The sequence below is a fragment of the Pagrus pagrus genome (genome assembly GCF_965226575.1).
Source record: "Pagrus pagrus genome assembly, chromosome: 6".
Taxonomy (NCBI): Eukaryota; Metazoa; Chordata; class Actinopteri; order Spariformes; family Sparidae; genus Pagrus; species Pagrus pagrus.
In genome coordinates, this window is record NC_140190.1 from 23890745 (window position 1) to 23903322 (window position 12578).

At 39.8% G+C, this 12578-nt stretch overlaps 1 protein-coding gene across 2 annotated transcripts; it reads right to left on the reverse strand.

Moving 5' to 3' along the window:
* Positions 1–1117: 1117 nt before the first annotated feature.
* LOC311258872 (interferon-induced protein 44-like) lies at positions 1118–10286 on the reverse strand. Of its 2 annotated transcripts, XM_084355525.1 has the most exons (9): positions 10175–10286; positions 9643–9723; positions 6033–6575; positions 5731–5779; positions 4129–4324; positions 3867–4019; positions 3590–3761; positions 2341–2441; positions 1118–2029 (listed from the first exon to the last, which is right to left on the reverse strand). In XM_084355525.1, the coding sequence occupies exons 3-9, from the start codon at positions 6502–6504 to the stop codon at positions 1832–1834; spliced, it is 1341 nt and encodes a 446-aa protein (XP_084211651.1). In that variant the 5' UTR covers positions 6505–6575; positions 9643–9723; positions 10175–10286; the 3' UTR covers positions 1118–1831. The 2 variants fall into 2 exon arrangements, with proteins under 2 accessions (XP_084211651.1, XP_084211652.1); XM_084355526.1 differs by lacking the exon at positions 9643–9723.
* Positions 10287–12578: the final 2292 nt, after the last annotated feature.

Below are 12578 nucleotides of genomic sequence, written 5' to 3' on the forward strand. Positions count from 1 at the left end.
CAGGAAGCTCGCCTCTCGACCACGCCCCCGCCCTCACAGAGGGCAGGTTCAGTGCAACGAGCCAGGAACCCAGAAAAAAGGCCTCTCCATTATTAAATAGGCTTTGCTATGAAGTTATGTTGCTGTGGGCTTATATAATATTTCGAAATAATAGTAGTAATAGCGCTGGTAAAAAATAGTAATTATTTTTAATTTATTTTTAAGTAAAAGTTTATGTCATCATTTGGTCCAAAATTTAACATGCAAGTTATCATTTTATTTTGAAGGGTATCATATGTAGCCTACACTTCAGCTGCCTTGACAGACACACTTTAACTTTCGTTTTCCCGTCAGACCGAAACAGCATGACGTCGTTACTGAATTAAACGGACATACACCATGTTAAAAGAGTTTGTAGTTTATCAGCTTCCCAGTATGACCACTCTCCTCTCGCTGGTGGCCAATGAGCAGCTCCACTGAAGGAAATACTGCATCAATAGCATAGAAAGCAACAAATGACTGACTAAACAGTCCTATGGTCTATTTAACTATGTTTTAATAAACTATTTCAGGCTGTTTTGTTTACAAGTTCCCAACCACAGAGCATGATTGTTATGATTACTGAGGGCAGCTGACAATTTATAGTACAATCCACTCAGAATCAGGTGGTGAGTGAGATTATAGGTGTGACTGTGTTTAGTTAACAGTTTGCTGTACCAAAGTCCAGTTACAAAAGGAGAGAGCGTTCCTCAGCTGGTCTGACTTCAACACTGTTTGCTGTACAGTAACTGTCTGACCTGCATTCATATTTTTTGTTCATTCATGCACGCTGAGTTTCTGTTCAATTGCAAATGAAACAGAATGAACTGATTTAGGAGCACTAAGTGCTGTATCATAGTTGTTAAATACATGTGTGAGCTCTGAGTTTCAGAGTCCTGAGGGCCACAACCGGCCTAAGTTTAACAGCCTGCAACTTCCCTCTAGTTAGTTAGAACTGAAGAAGCCTCTTGGATGAGAGGTGAAACGTCTTCAAGAAACTGAAACACATCTAGTTGCCTGCGATACAGCACTGAGAACCTTCATCGACATGATTTAGAAGTTATCAATAAAAGCAAGAGTTTCAAAATGCTCCACCACATCCGGTCTGATGAACAAGAGCTTTTATTGTTATTGAGTGTATTTATAACCAGAAGGTAAAGTTAAATGTACAGAACCTGCAACACAGAAATAATATAGATTACCTGCCAATACAACCATCTGACCACCTGCAAAGTTGTTTTCAGACAGACGCAAAACACCAAAACCCAAAGTGTATGTAACAGTATAAAGTGGAAATACAGTTGGAATAAGCCCAAATGGGCTATTTCAATTATCCATAACTTATCATTTTGTCACACATGTACCATGTGAACACAGAGCAGTCATAACTTGTAAAACGCTGACACAACAACTAATATTACATTAAAACTGAGGAGAACAAAATGAGAGTCTTTTTAGAGGACTAGGACTCAGATTATTGGATTTATCCTTTTTGGCACCACCAAGGTTCAAAAATCAGGATTCTTCTTGGTTCACAAATCAGTGAGAGCTGATAAACTTCTCTGAATCTGCTGACTGTGACTGTCAAGTCAATCACATGAAACAAACAATAAAAGGATAATGGTGAAAAACTTCATAATATCAAATGAAAGAAAATTGAATATTTCACAGTGAAGGGACATAATCAAAATGAGAACAGCTCACTGAAGCCAGAAATTAGAGGTGCAGGTCTAGGACATACTAGAGGCACCACATCTCCCAGCACTGCAAGGGGTGCTTAGAAAAGACTGAGGAAGAGCAACTGCACAAATGCTTATAATTTATTGACTTCCATGTTGCTCAATTTATCGCTGATCTCATCAAGGTAATCATCAGCGAAGCGAAGCATCTGCTTGACGGCATTGAGCAGCAGGATGTCGCAGTTTGGGTCCAACTCCAACTCCTCGCTGTAGTTCTTCACAGGAACAACACAGGACAAAGACACACTGAGCCGAGTGCTGACCTCCTGCATCTGGATCACAAAAAAATCAGATGAGGGTGATTTATAGTTGGGGTTTTCCCCCAAAGATTACTGAAAAATTGTCCAGACTTTTGTAAAATCACAGCTAGATTTGCTTTGATTTGTCCTTTCAACTCTGGAATAAACTATGCTCATCCTGCACCAGTCAAGTATTGAAATCTATCTAAATTAAATTACACACACTAATGGACAGACTTTGACTAGCTTGTCAGTTAAACGTATCAATTGAGGCCTAAAAACACACTACAAACCTGAAATAAAACAAATCTTATAGCATGTTTTCTTCTGTATAAAATCCTCACCATTTGCTTGATGTAGTCACTCTTATAAACGTTTCTCACGTCCTCTTTCACCAAAAGGCAGGCTTCATCTACTTTAGTGAGCAGGACCAGCTGAGGAATGTCTGAAAACACCAGAGAGAAAGAACATTTCCAAAATGCTGGAGATTTTTAGGTATCAGCCTGTCAAAATATTATGGGGGCTCTTCTAAAGTAAAAACAAAAATCTGTTGCAATTTAAATTCCGTTTAATCGCAATTCTAAAAAATATGTTTCTTTTTATAACTTTTCTTAAAACAATAACTTTTTAAGGGAAATCTATGTATCTAAAATCAATCTCTTGTTTACTGATTCACTATTGCCTATATAACAAACACTAGAACCAATGGCCTGATCCCAATGTCCCCCTAAAGCCTTAAGCCCTCACAGACTAGGCTGACATCAGCTGGTTAGTGTTTGAATGAGAGTCTGGAAGGGGTTGAAATGGTGTAAGAGGGAATGGGACAGCACTTTGTGATGTTTCACTTCAGCTTGTAAGTTTGAGACCTATAATTTGATGTTTTAAAACATATATCTTCATTATAAAAACAAAGACTGGGAGTACAGATAAACTCAGATGAAAACATACTCAGTCAGAGGTTTCAGGAAAAAAGTTTCATATTGCTTCAAAAGCTTGTAATTTTTTTGTTGTCTAATAAACTGAGTGATTTAAGCAGAGACTCACAAAATGTGAGATGTTAGTTGATGATTTAGAAAATTCTCTGTTTGTGAAGAAAAAATGTTGCATACAGAATAATGAAAGCATCCATGTTGCTGTCTGTGTCCCTGGCCTTTCCCGGTAACCCATAGTAACCTTATGTTTAATGTTACACGTTGTGTTCAACTGTGTAATTCCCACCACCAAAGTCTGTGAAGTGGCCATAAGGGGCTAAATGTCTGTGAGAGAGCACTCAGTCATTTAAATATTGACAGTGTGATAACCCTGAACCCTCGTGGATTTACCATGAACATGCCTCAAAATCTGTGAGTGTGGACATTGGAATTCGACCAATCACACTCAAGTAAGCAGTGAATTGAGCTTTCAGACACTTACTAGTTATCATCATTTTGCGTTTTTGGACAACTAATTTTACCATTTATAAAATGCAGAGCATCTCTGTGGATTGTTAGCAGAAAGTTGTGTGCGTGCTGTAGCATGTATGTTGTACTATGCTGACATTGAGAAAGCAGACACCCATACTGCTACTTTCTAAGAGTGTGTATATTAACTGACCCATTAAGTTGACTTTTCTGCGGATAACTTCCAGCTTCTCCTCCAGCTTTGTGGGCATGATGGAGACTTTGCAGGCATCAACAACGTACGCCACACAATGGATCTTGTCCTTGAGCACTGGAGACTTACGATAGCCGTGGGCCTCCGAATCCAGAGGAACAGAGGTGTTGAACTGAGTCACATAGTTGAGGGGAAAGACAGAGACAGTTTGAGTTAATTAAAGCCAAATCAATGGCAATACATTCAATATCCAGCTCCATGTAACAAAAAGCTGTACCTGATATCGGTCTGGCAGATGACCTTTAAGGATGTTGCTGATGTCATCAATATTAAGCCCAGACCCTGTGTTTTCCTCCAGTCCCATGGTATCACACAAGATGATTGGCAGAGGCTTTCCTTCTTGCCTAGCTTTCAAAGAGTAGGAGCGAAACTGTCTCGTACAAAGTGAAGGAATAACAAATCCCAAATGTTGATCGGGCAGGACATACATTTTGAAGTCAGTCACCACAAACGGAAATTATTAACTGTCAGGAACTGACCTGTGTGGTGAGACTGGAGGTGGAGCTGCCAGACATGGCCCTGCTGGTGACATGGCCTCTGAATACAGAGTTGATAGAGTTGAAGAAGCTGGACTTTCCAGCTCCAACTGGTCCAATGAGCAGAACCCTAATCTGGGACACAGAGCTGACTGTGGGCTTGTAGCTCTTAATACTCTCCATCAGCTCTGTCCTCGTCCTGCAGGAACAAGTAAAGATAAAAAAAAATGTCATTGACTGAATAGCTTGTTTGTCGTTTTTAGCCTGGATGAGATTATTTGTGCACAGCCACTTCACCTCCGTGATGGAAGCAGTCATGGTTGCAGGTATTTATAATTGTGAAAGATTTGTACAGTTAAAAAACACTACAGCACAGCAGACATTTCAGCGCATAATGTTTTGTTTAGACACTGAATCATATCTTATTATCTACAACAGCTTGTAAAGTAAGGGCCTATGGTGGCTCTGAGGGTCAACACACAACAAAATTTCAGATGACATGTTTTGGCAAATGTTTGCCAGCAAAAAAGTGGGTAAAGGCAAAATTGTAGCGATATAAAGCTGGCTGAAAATCATCCCATTCAAACATAGCCACTGTATTATCTTAGGAAGCTAAGCAATGCACTGCAGCAGACGAGGTCAGCAGCAAAACCTGTTAAAAAAATGTCAACCCAAAAAAATCACTGAGTTGTATTTTACATTATTTCTAGAATATTTTCACCACGATACATTTCTGACAGCCATTTATGACGTGAAACTGAAGACCTTATATCTACACAATACACAATAACAAAAAACAAATTGACTGATCGAGGCAGCGATAGATCAGCAACTCCCGTGTTGTGAGATACAATTACTGTTTTTGCAAAGAGTCTGGTTGCTTTGAACAGAGTGTAGATGGATATACCAGCTTTAGATTCCTGTCTGACTGCAATATAAAATCGTGAAGATGTTCTAATAAAGTGTACACTGATTTTAATTTTTTTAGATAGGCCTTTTTGAGGGGGAAAAATTATGTTTTGCTGCGGCCCCAGTCAGCAGTACATTGCTTAGCTTCCTACTCCTGTACTTCTGCTGCTTTTCCAAACTGGGGGCATGCTGACGACCATCTACTGTAGGCAGTACAATGACTATAGATAAACATTATACAGCCCCAATTCACAAGCTACCCCTTTAAAATGTCACATGGAACTCTGAAAGCAGGCTTGAAACAATTAGGAAAGATGCTGACCGTAGTTCACAATAGAAACAGGAAGTGACATTGAATTTGGGGCAGTGACTTGGGTTCTGTCCAATCACAGGCAAGGAGTGTTGTCTCACCTTTTCCTTAATCCCAAATGTTGCTGTCTTTGATGTGTTTTGACCCTTAGGGCCACAGTAATATACTGTATGTGTGTTCATTATAACGCCATCTTGATTTACACATTCTGCTGCCTTTTCAGATCATCAATTTGTGTCATACTGTATATGGAAGTATAGTATGGTATTGTATCATATTTTTTTGGGTCTCAATAAGATTATCTGTCTGAGGTCAATAAAATATACTGTACTACAATGAGCATATTAATAGCATTGTGTGCAGGATGGCGGCTCTCTCCAGCTTACTTAGATTCCCAGATTACATCCCTCCATGGCTTCTCCAGTTCTGCGGTCTCTGTTGAAGAGCAAATACAACTTTTACAAAACAATGATCTCATCAAATTTGATAAATGTATTGCCCATATATACAACTTGTTTTGGTTTACTTTGTGATGGGTTTACATTCACTTTAAATCCTAAATCACCTGTGGGCCAACACAGTGTTGGGAGTTTAAGGGAAAGAACAAAACTGATCACTAATTGATTTAAGACAACAACAACAACAACAAAAAACAACAACAACATGTGTTTATTTTTATTGAACTCACCCTCCACTTGATAGACTTCACACTCAGTCAGATTGAGGTCGTTGCCATGCATCTCTGCAGCATTGAAGTTGTAATAATTTCCTGGCAAGTTATGGACAACAGGCTGGCTTCCACTGACAAGAACCAAATCTTCTCCAAAATATGGACCTGCTTTACCAATCATTTTCACTGCATTAGCAGGACTAGTGACCAGATATTTGAGGAGCTTCTCTTCACTGAAAGTGAAAAGAAAGGCCTGGTCATCATACACAAACTTTCCAGACTGACTGAAACGTTGTTTGGTGTAACCTCCAAACACAAAACCGGAGACGTTATAGCCCACAGACACTGTGGGACCGCGGTTGTCACATTGTTGGTGGAAGGCTGCTCCGGTGAAACCATGGATGCTGGCCTTGTACAGCAGCTGGAGTTTGACTCTCCCCAGCTGGGAGCAGATTGTTCTCTGCTGGCTTCTGGTTAGTTTGGGGTTCATAGTGGACAGATGTTTTTTTCTAGTGTGTAAAGGATGCTGAGAAACCCTTTGCTGTTTACTCACTTTGGAGTCTGAAATACAAAAAGATGTAAACAGATTCATTAAAAGTACAGGATATAATGTAGGTTGTCTTTATTTCAGTCAGTTCCCAACATCTCCTAAACCGTAGCACTCATTTACAGTACAGTAAATGTTTTTTTTCTTTTTAAAAAAAATATATGTAAGAGTAATGATGGAAAAGGTCTGTGGTGTAAATACTGAATGATCTTTAAAACTCTCTCAGTGAAAACTATTAGTGCTAAAAAAGAACACAATTACCAAAAAAATAAAAACATTGATAAAATCATCACTAAACTACAAAAACAAACAGCAATAAAATAACCATTCAAACAATAACATTTCAAACTTACAAATATTTTAAATTCAAAATAGAGTTTAGTTCATCCTATATATTTCTGAACTGGGAATGAGTGGATCAGAAGAAAACGTGAATTTACTTGTTGTTGATAAATGTTCTAATTGATGAATTGTGTTATAAACACAGTGCACATGTAAGTTGGTCCAGTAGCTGCTGTGATCAAATATATATAGTTGCAATCAAAATTATTCAACCCCCATTGCATTTTAGGTTTATTGGCAATTTTTTTTTTTGCAATACACAAATTACAGTTTAACAGTTTAAATAGTTAAATAAAACATATTCCAAGGATTGTATCCAAATTTAACACTAAATCCTACCTTCAATGACTACTGCAGTCTCAAAAACATTCACCCCCCTGAATAGAATTCCTCATAAGAGACACATTTGCAAATCAGGTGTGGTCTCAAGCATACCTGATGCAACCAATCAAGGGCTTCATTAGTTGCATCAGGTGTGCTTGAGATAGAACACCTCAAACACCTGGGGCCTCATGTACTAAGACTTGCGTGGATTTCCTACTGAAACATGGCGTACGCTAGAATCCAGAAACTGTCGTACGCACAAAAAAAATCAGATGTATCAAAGTATGCGTAAGCATCGATCCAAGCACTTTCCCTTTGTCCATCCCAATCAACGTGGAATTGAGCGCACATGTAGAAGTGCTAAACTCCTCCCTGTCCACGCCCTCATTTAAATATGCAAATAAATTTAAATAGGGCCTGCACCGGGGATTCCCCTCTCTGCACCATCAGATCAGCGCAACTTCACCGAGTCTGAGCTCGAAACGCTATTAAATAAAGTCGAGACGAAGATCTGTATCATTTGGTAGCCTCTCGCCAGGAACAAACACAAAACAAAAGAAAAAAAAAGAAAGAAATGTGAGTCGTGTGTGTCGTCTCTGTACAGATTGTAAAGCCCTCTGAGGCAAACTGTGATTTGTGAATTTGGGCTATACAAATAAAATTTGATTTGATTTGATTTGATTTGAGTGGGAGCGTGTGTGTGAGGCAGTGAACGCTGTGGGGTCGGAGCAGCGCACACTCACTAAAATTAAAAATAAAAAATGGTCCGACGTGGAGGTGAAGCGGAGGATTTCTGCCCAATAACATGTGAAATAGATTTGGTTTCCTTCGTTCATGCACCACTTGATTGAATCACTATTACTTTTTTCAAAAGGAATAATATATATTTATATATTTATTTCATAATATAAGTGCCAACGTTAGTGGGAAACAAACAGAAGGACAAAACAACTTCATTACAAGGATTGACGAGACGGATCACACTTATATTAATGACGTGGCCGTGGCTACTGCAGTGTGACATCTCCAACTTTACGCACGCGTTCAATGACACAAATCCTGAACACAAGGAGACAATAAAGGGCTTCTCAGATAGCTCTACCGCTCTATTTTCACCGGGGAAAAACAAATGCACATATTTGAATGCACGTGCCCAAATGGGCATTGTGCTGGTTTACATTCGGGGCGCAATTAAACGGATACATTATTCAGAGAAGCCACCCATCGCGCACCGTGCCAGCCTCCAGCCTGTTACCAACCATGCTATTGGTAAGAATGAACGCGTCATGCGTTGAACCAGGCCACCTTGCCACGATGTTGGTGAGCTGCATTTGCGCATCACATATTATTTGAACATTAATTGAATGAAAATGTTTCCTGTTGACGAAAACAAATTCATCCTGTGATGGCGCTTTTATGTGTGCAGTCAATAGCTCCGATTACATTAGGGAAACCGGCTCTTGCTGCAAATTGCGCTTCAATGTTGGCCTGTTCAACAGTATTGTGTGGGACTTTGATGTACCAGGATGACATTCTTATGATCCCGTCCCACACAGCTGGCATGGCTCGGCTCAGGGTGGACTGGCACACTCCTGACCGGTCGGCCAGCTCCCTCTGGAAGGCTCCTGTTGCCAGGAACCCCAGAGTGGTCAGCACCTGTGTGGGCACGGACAACCCCTGGCTCCTGGCTGTGTTTCGTTCTAGGGCCGGCCGCAGCTCTGCGCACAGCTCCAGTAACACTGGCCTCGGCTACCTAAAACGACTCATGAGCCAGTTGTCGTCATTTGCCAACAGATCTTCCCGTTCTCTAAACACCCTCTCACGTCCGATATTAACATTTGCGATGTCTTCTAACAAGGCCAAGGCTGCCGTTGTTAATGGCATTTTTTCATCACTTTGCGCATGTTTTTATGATTTATGATTTATGATCCATATGATTGCAAACACGTGTGTGTTAATTGTCCGTGTCTCTGATGTGCACATTACTCTGAGGACAAATTGTTTTCACATAATTAACAGTTTCCCAGCATCACCTCAGAGTGTCGCCAAAGGAACAATAGCTGTAGAAACGTGCGTACGCCAGCCATGAAGCTGGCGTGGGGCACCGTACATTTCCACGGTCATTTCACTTTTGATACATCTGAACGTTGGCGTGGAAAATGACGTACGCCACTTTTTTGTGCGTACGCAACATTGATACATGAGGCCCCAGGACTGTTGATGGTGACGTTTCATTGCATGTTAGAAATATGGCTAAGTCAAGAGAATTATCCAAAATGTTCAGAGAAGAGATCACTGCCTTGCACAAACAAGGAAAAGGATACAAAAAGATAGCAAAGGCACTGAATGTTCCTAGAGATACAGTTGGAAGCATAGTTTGCAAGTTTAAAGTTAAAGGAACATTGGCTACACTACCTGGACCTGGCAGAAAGAGGAAGCTATCAACGGCTGCCACCAGAGTCCTGAGGAGGCAGGTGGTCAAAAACCCTCAACACCCTATAAACACACACACATATATATATATATATTGCTATCATATCATTTTGTCACATTTAGTCTTCTACACTGATCACATTCATGTTCTGTTGAAACTGAGAGTCCATTATTATTAGTACAGATGTTTTGCATTACAAACACTGTCTAAAGTAAGATAAATATGCATGTTTTCAGAGTATAGTAATAAAATACTGTCTAACTGAAATCAAACTGAACAGTCACCATTTACTTAAATTCGCCAAAACTAAAACAGAAAATAAAGATGAACATTTCAGCCAAACAGCCATCAGTCCCACACACAGCCCCATACAGCATTTAAATTAAATGTATATGCGCACATTGGCACTTCAGTCTATAATATGAGGACTACTAGATACACTTCTTCTAGTAGGACAGGCAACTTCATGTTGAAGTTTGGCAAAAGAATTTAAAATTAATATTTTAGTTTTACCTCTTTTGTTGGAAGAAGCAGCTGAATGACTTTCCAGGAAATAAAGATGTGCACAGGGTGGAGGCAGTTGTCGCCTGATGCAGCAGACTCAGGCACACAGGCAGTCAGCATGAATTCGACCGGAAGATGGCCTTCAAAATAAGAGCGTAACGTCGACTCGAAGTGTCATTTTTCAAGAATGGGATGGATTATTAACAGGATGAAAAGGATCTCAGCGTTTACGTCTGATTTAACCTTCTCTTTTCAAATAATAAAAACATCTTAGTAAATTGCTATTTCTTATTGTGGGCTACTGATTTGTTTAAAATGAACAAAGGAAGAAACTTCAGGCTCTCAGGCATAGAGCAACAGGAGCATACACCACTGACTTTTCTGCCATCCATATCTCTTTTGTAATTCAATTTACGTTTGTAAATAAATCTGTAAATAGGTTTAAATGCATCTTTGGTGGCTCTCCCTTATTTGCCATGGCCCCTCCAGCTGTGGTGACACGTGTTCCTGAAAATACTTCACGTCTTCATCTAGATTTAAATGATCAGATAAGACCAGAGCCTCAGCCTTGGGTGTATCCTGATCTGGGACAACAGGTGTGATAAGTACCATTGGAAAGTCAGAGGGTTGAATAAAACAACATATTTTATACATGTTTGGAGTTTTCAAACCATTTCTTCAAGAGGACTAGTGTTTGTTTGTCCAGTGTGCTCCATGTTTGTTGTGTTGTTGGGAAGAAAGCAATATTACTTCTTTGCTTCCTGACAATCTGAATCAAAAAGTTCTCCTCAAGAAACATCTGAAAAACTGGAAGCTGCTGAGCCTTCTAATTATCAGTATGAAGACTGAGGAGATGAGAAACACCAAGACTCACAGAAAGCTTTAAATAGAAGTATTTTTAAGGCAAAGGTGTATTGTTCACAGTGTACTCTTCTTACTACAACTGGAAATCATACTTATGGCCCTTCACCAGTGATGAAATTACATACAACAGCTTGCATGGCAATAGTGCATTCCCAAAATATTGAGTTTATGTCATCTTCCCCCTTATTTACATCTCAAATGTTTTCCTTATTTTCACTTGTCTGCATTTGGTCCAAAAACAACACACAAATAATCATTTTATTTTGAAGGGTATCATACATACACTTCAGCTGCCTTGACAGACACACTTTAACTTTCGTTTTCCCGTCAGACCGAAACAACATGACATCGTTACTGCATTAAACGGACATACACCATGTTAAAAGAGTTTGCAGTTCATCAGCTTCCCAGTATGACCACTCTCCAGGGCCGTAGCCACCATTGAGGACACCGAGGTCATGTCCTCGGTATTTTTTTTCCTTAAGTTTTGTTTCATTAAAACCGAAAGTAAACGTGGTCGCAACGTGACTGCAGGTCTATTTTTAGAACGGCAATTAAATGAATCGGAGCAAAGATGCAACGTAGTGGTAAGAGGCTGCATCAATCCAAGTTATTATTTGTTGCAGCAAGAAAGGCAGAGGATGATCAGGCAAAGAGGAGGAAAGGTTAGAATTGTAATGAATAAGTGAACGAGCCTACAGATGCAACCTACTGTAAATGTAGCCTAGGCTGAAAAATGAAAGGACATGCAATGAATCAGAATATTTTAAGGCCATGTTCAGTCACAGTATGAATTATCCATCAATAATATTATTTGGATGTTTGGATGGATAAGTAATAATGTGACTAAACATGGCATTAAAGTATTAGGTCAAATTATAGTTATCATGACTCAGTAGTATACTTACTTACTTAGACTTTTCATTTTAAAAATTCAACAGAGGATGAGACAGGAGAGAGAGATGAAGAGGTTGAAGGGACAGAGACAGGAGGAGGGGGGGGGGGGGGTTAGTCTGCCGAATGTTGACCTCAGTATTTCAAAAATCCTGGCTACGGCCCTGCCACTCTCCTCTCGCTGGTGGCCAATGAGCAGCTCCACTGAAGGAAATACTGCATCAATAGCATAGAAAGCAACAAATGACTGACTAAACAGTCCTATGGCCTATTTAATAATGTTTTAATAAACTATTTCAGGCTGTTTTGTTTACAAGTTCCCAACCACAGAGCATGATTGTTATGATTATTGAGGGCAGCTGACAATTTATAGTACAATCCACTCAGAATCAGGTGGTGAGTGAGATTATAGGTGTGACTGTGTTAAGTTAACAGTTTGCTGTACCAAAGTCCAGTTACAAAGAGGGGGAGCGTTCCTCAGCTGGTCTGACTTCAACACTGTTTGCTGTACAGTAACTGTCTGACCTGCATTCATATTTTTTGTTCATTCATGCACGTTGAGTTTCCGTTCAATTGCAAATGACTAAACAAAATGAACTGATTTAGGAGCACTAAGTGCTGTATCGCAGGCAACTGGACGCATTTCAGTTTCTTG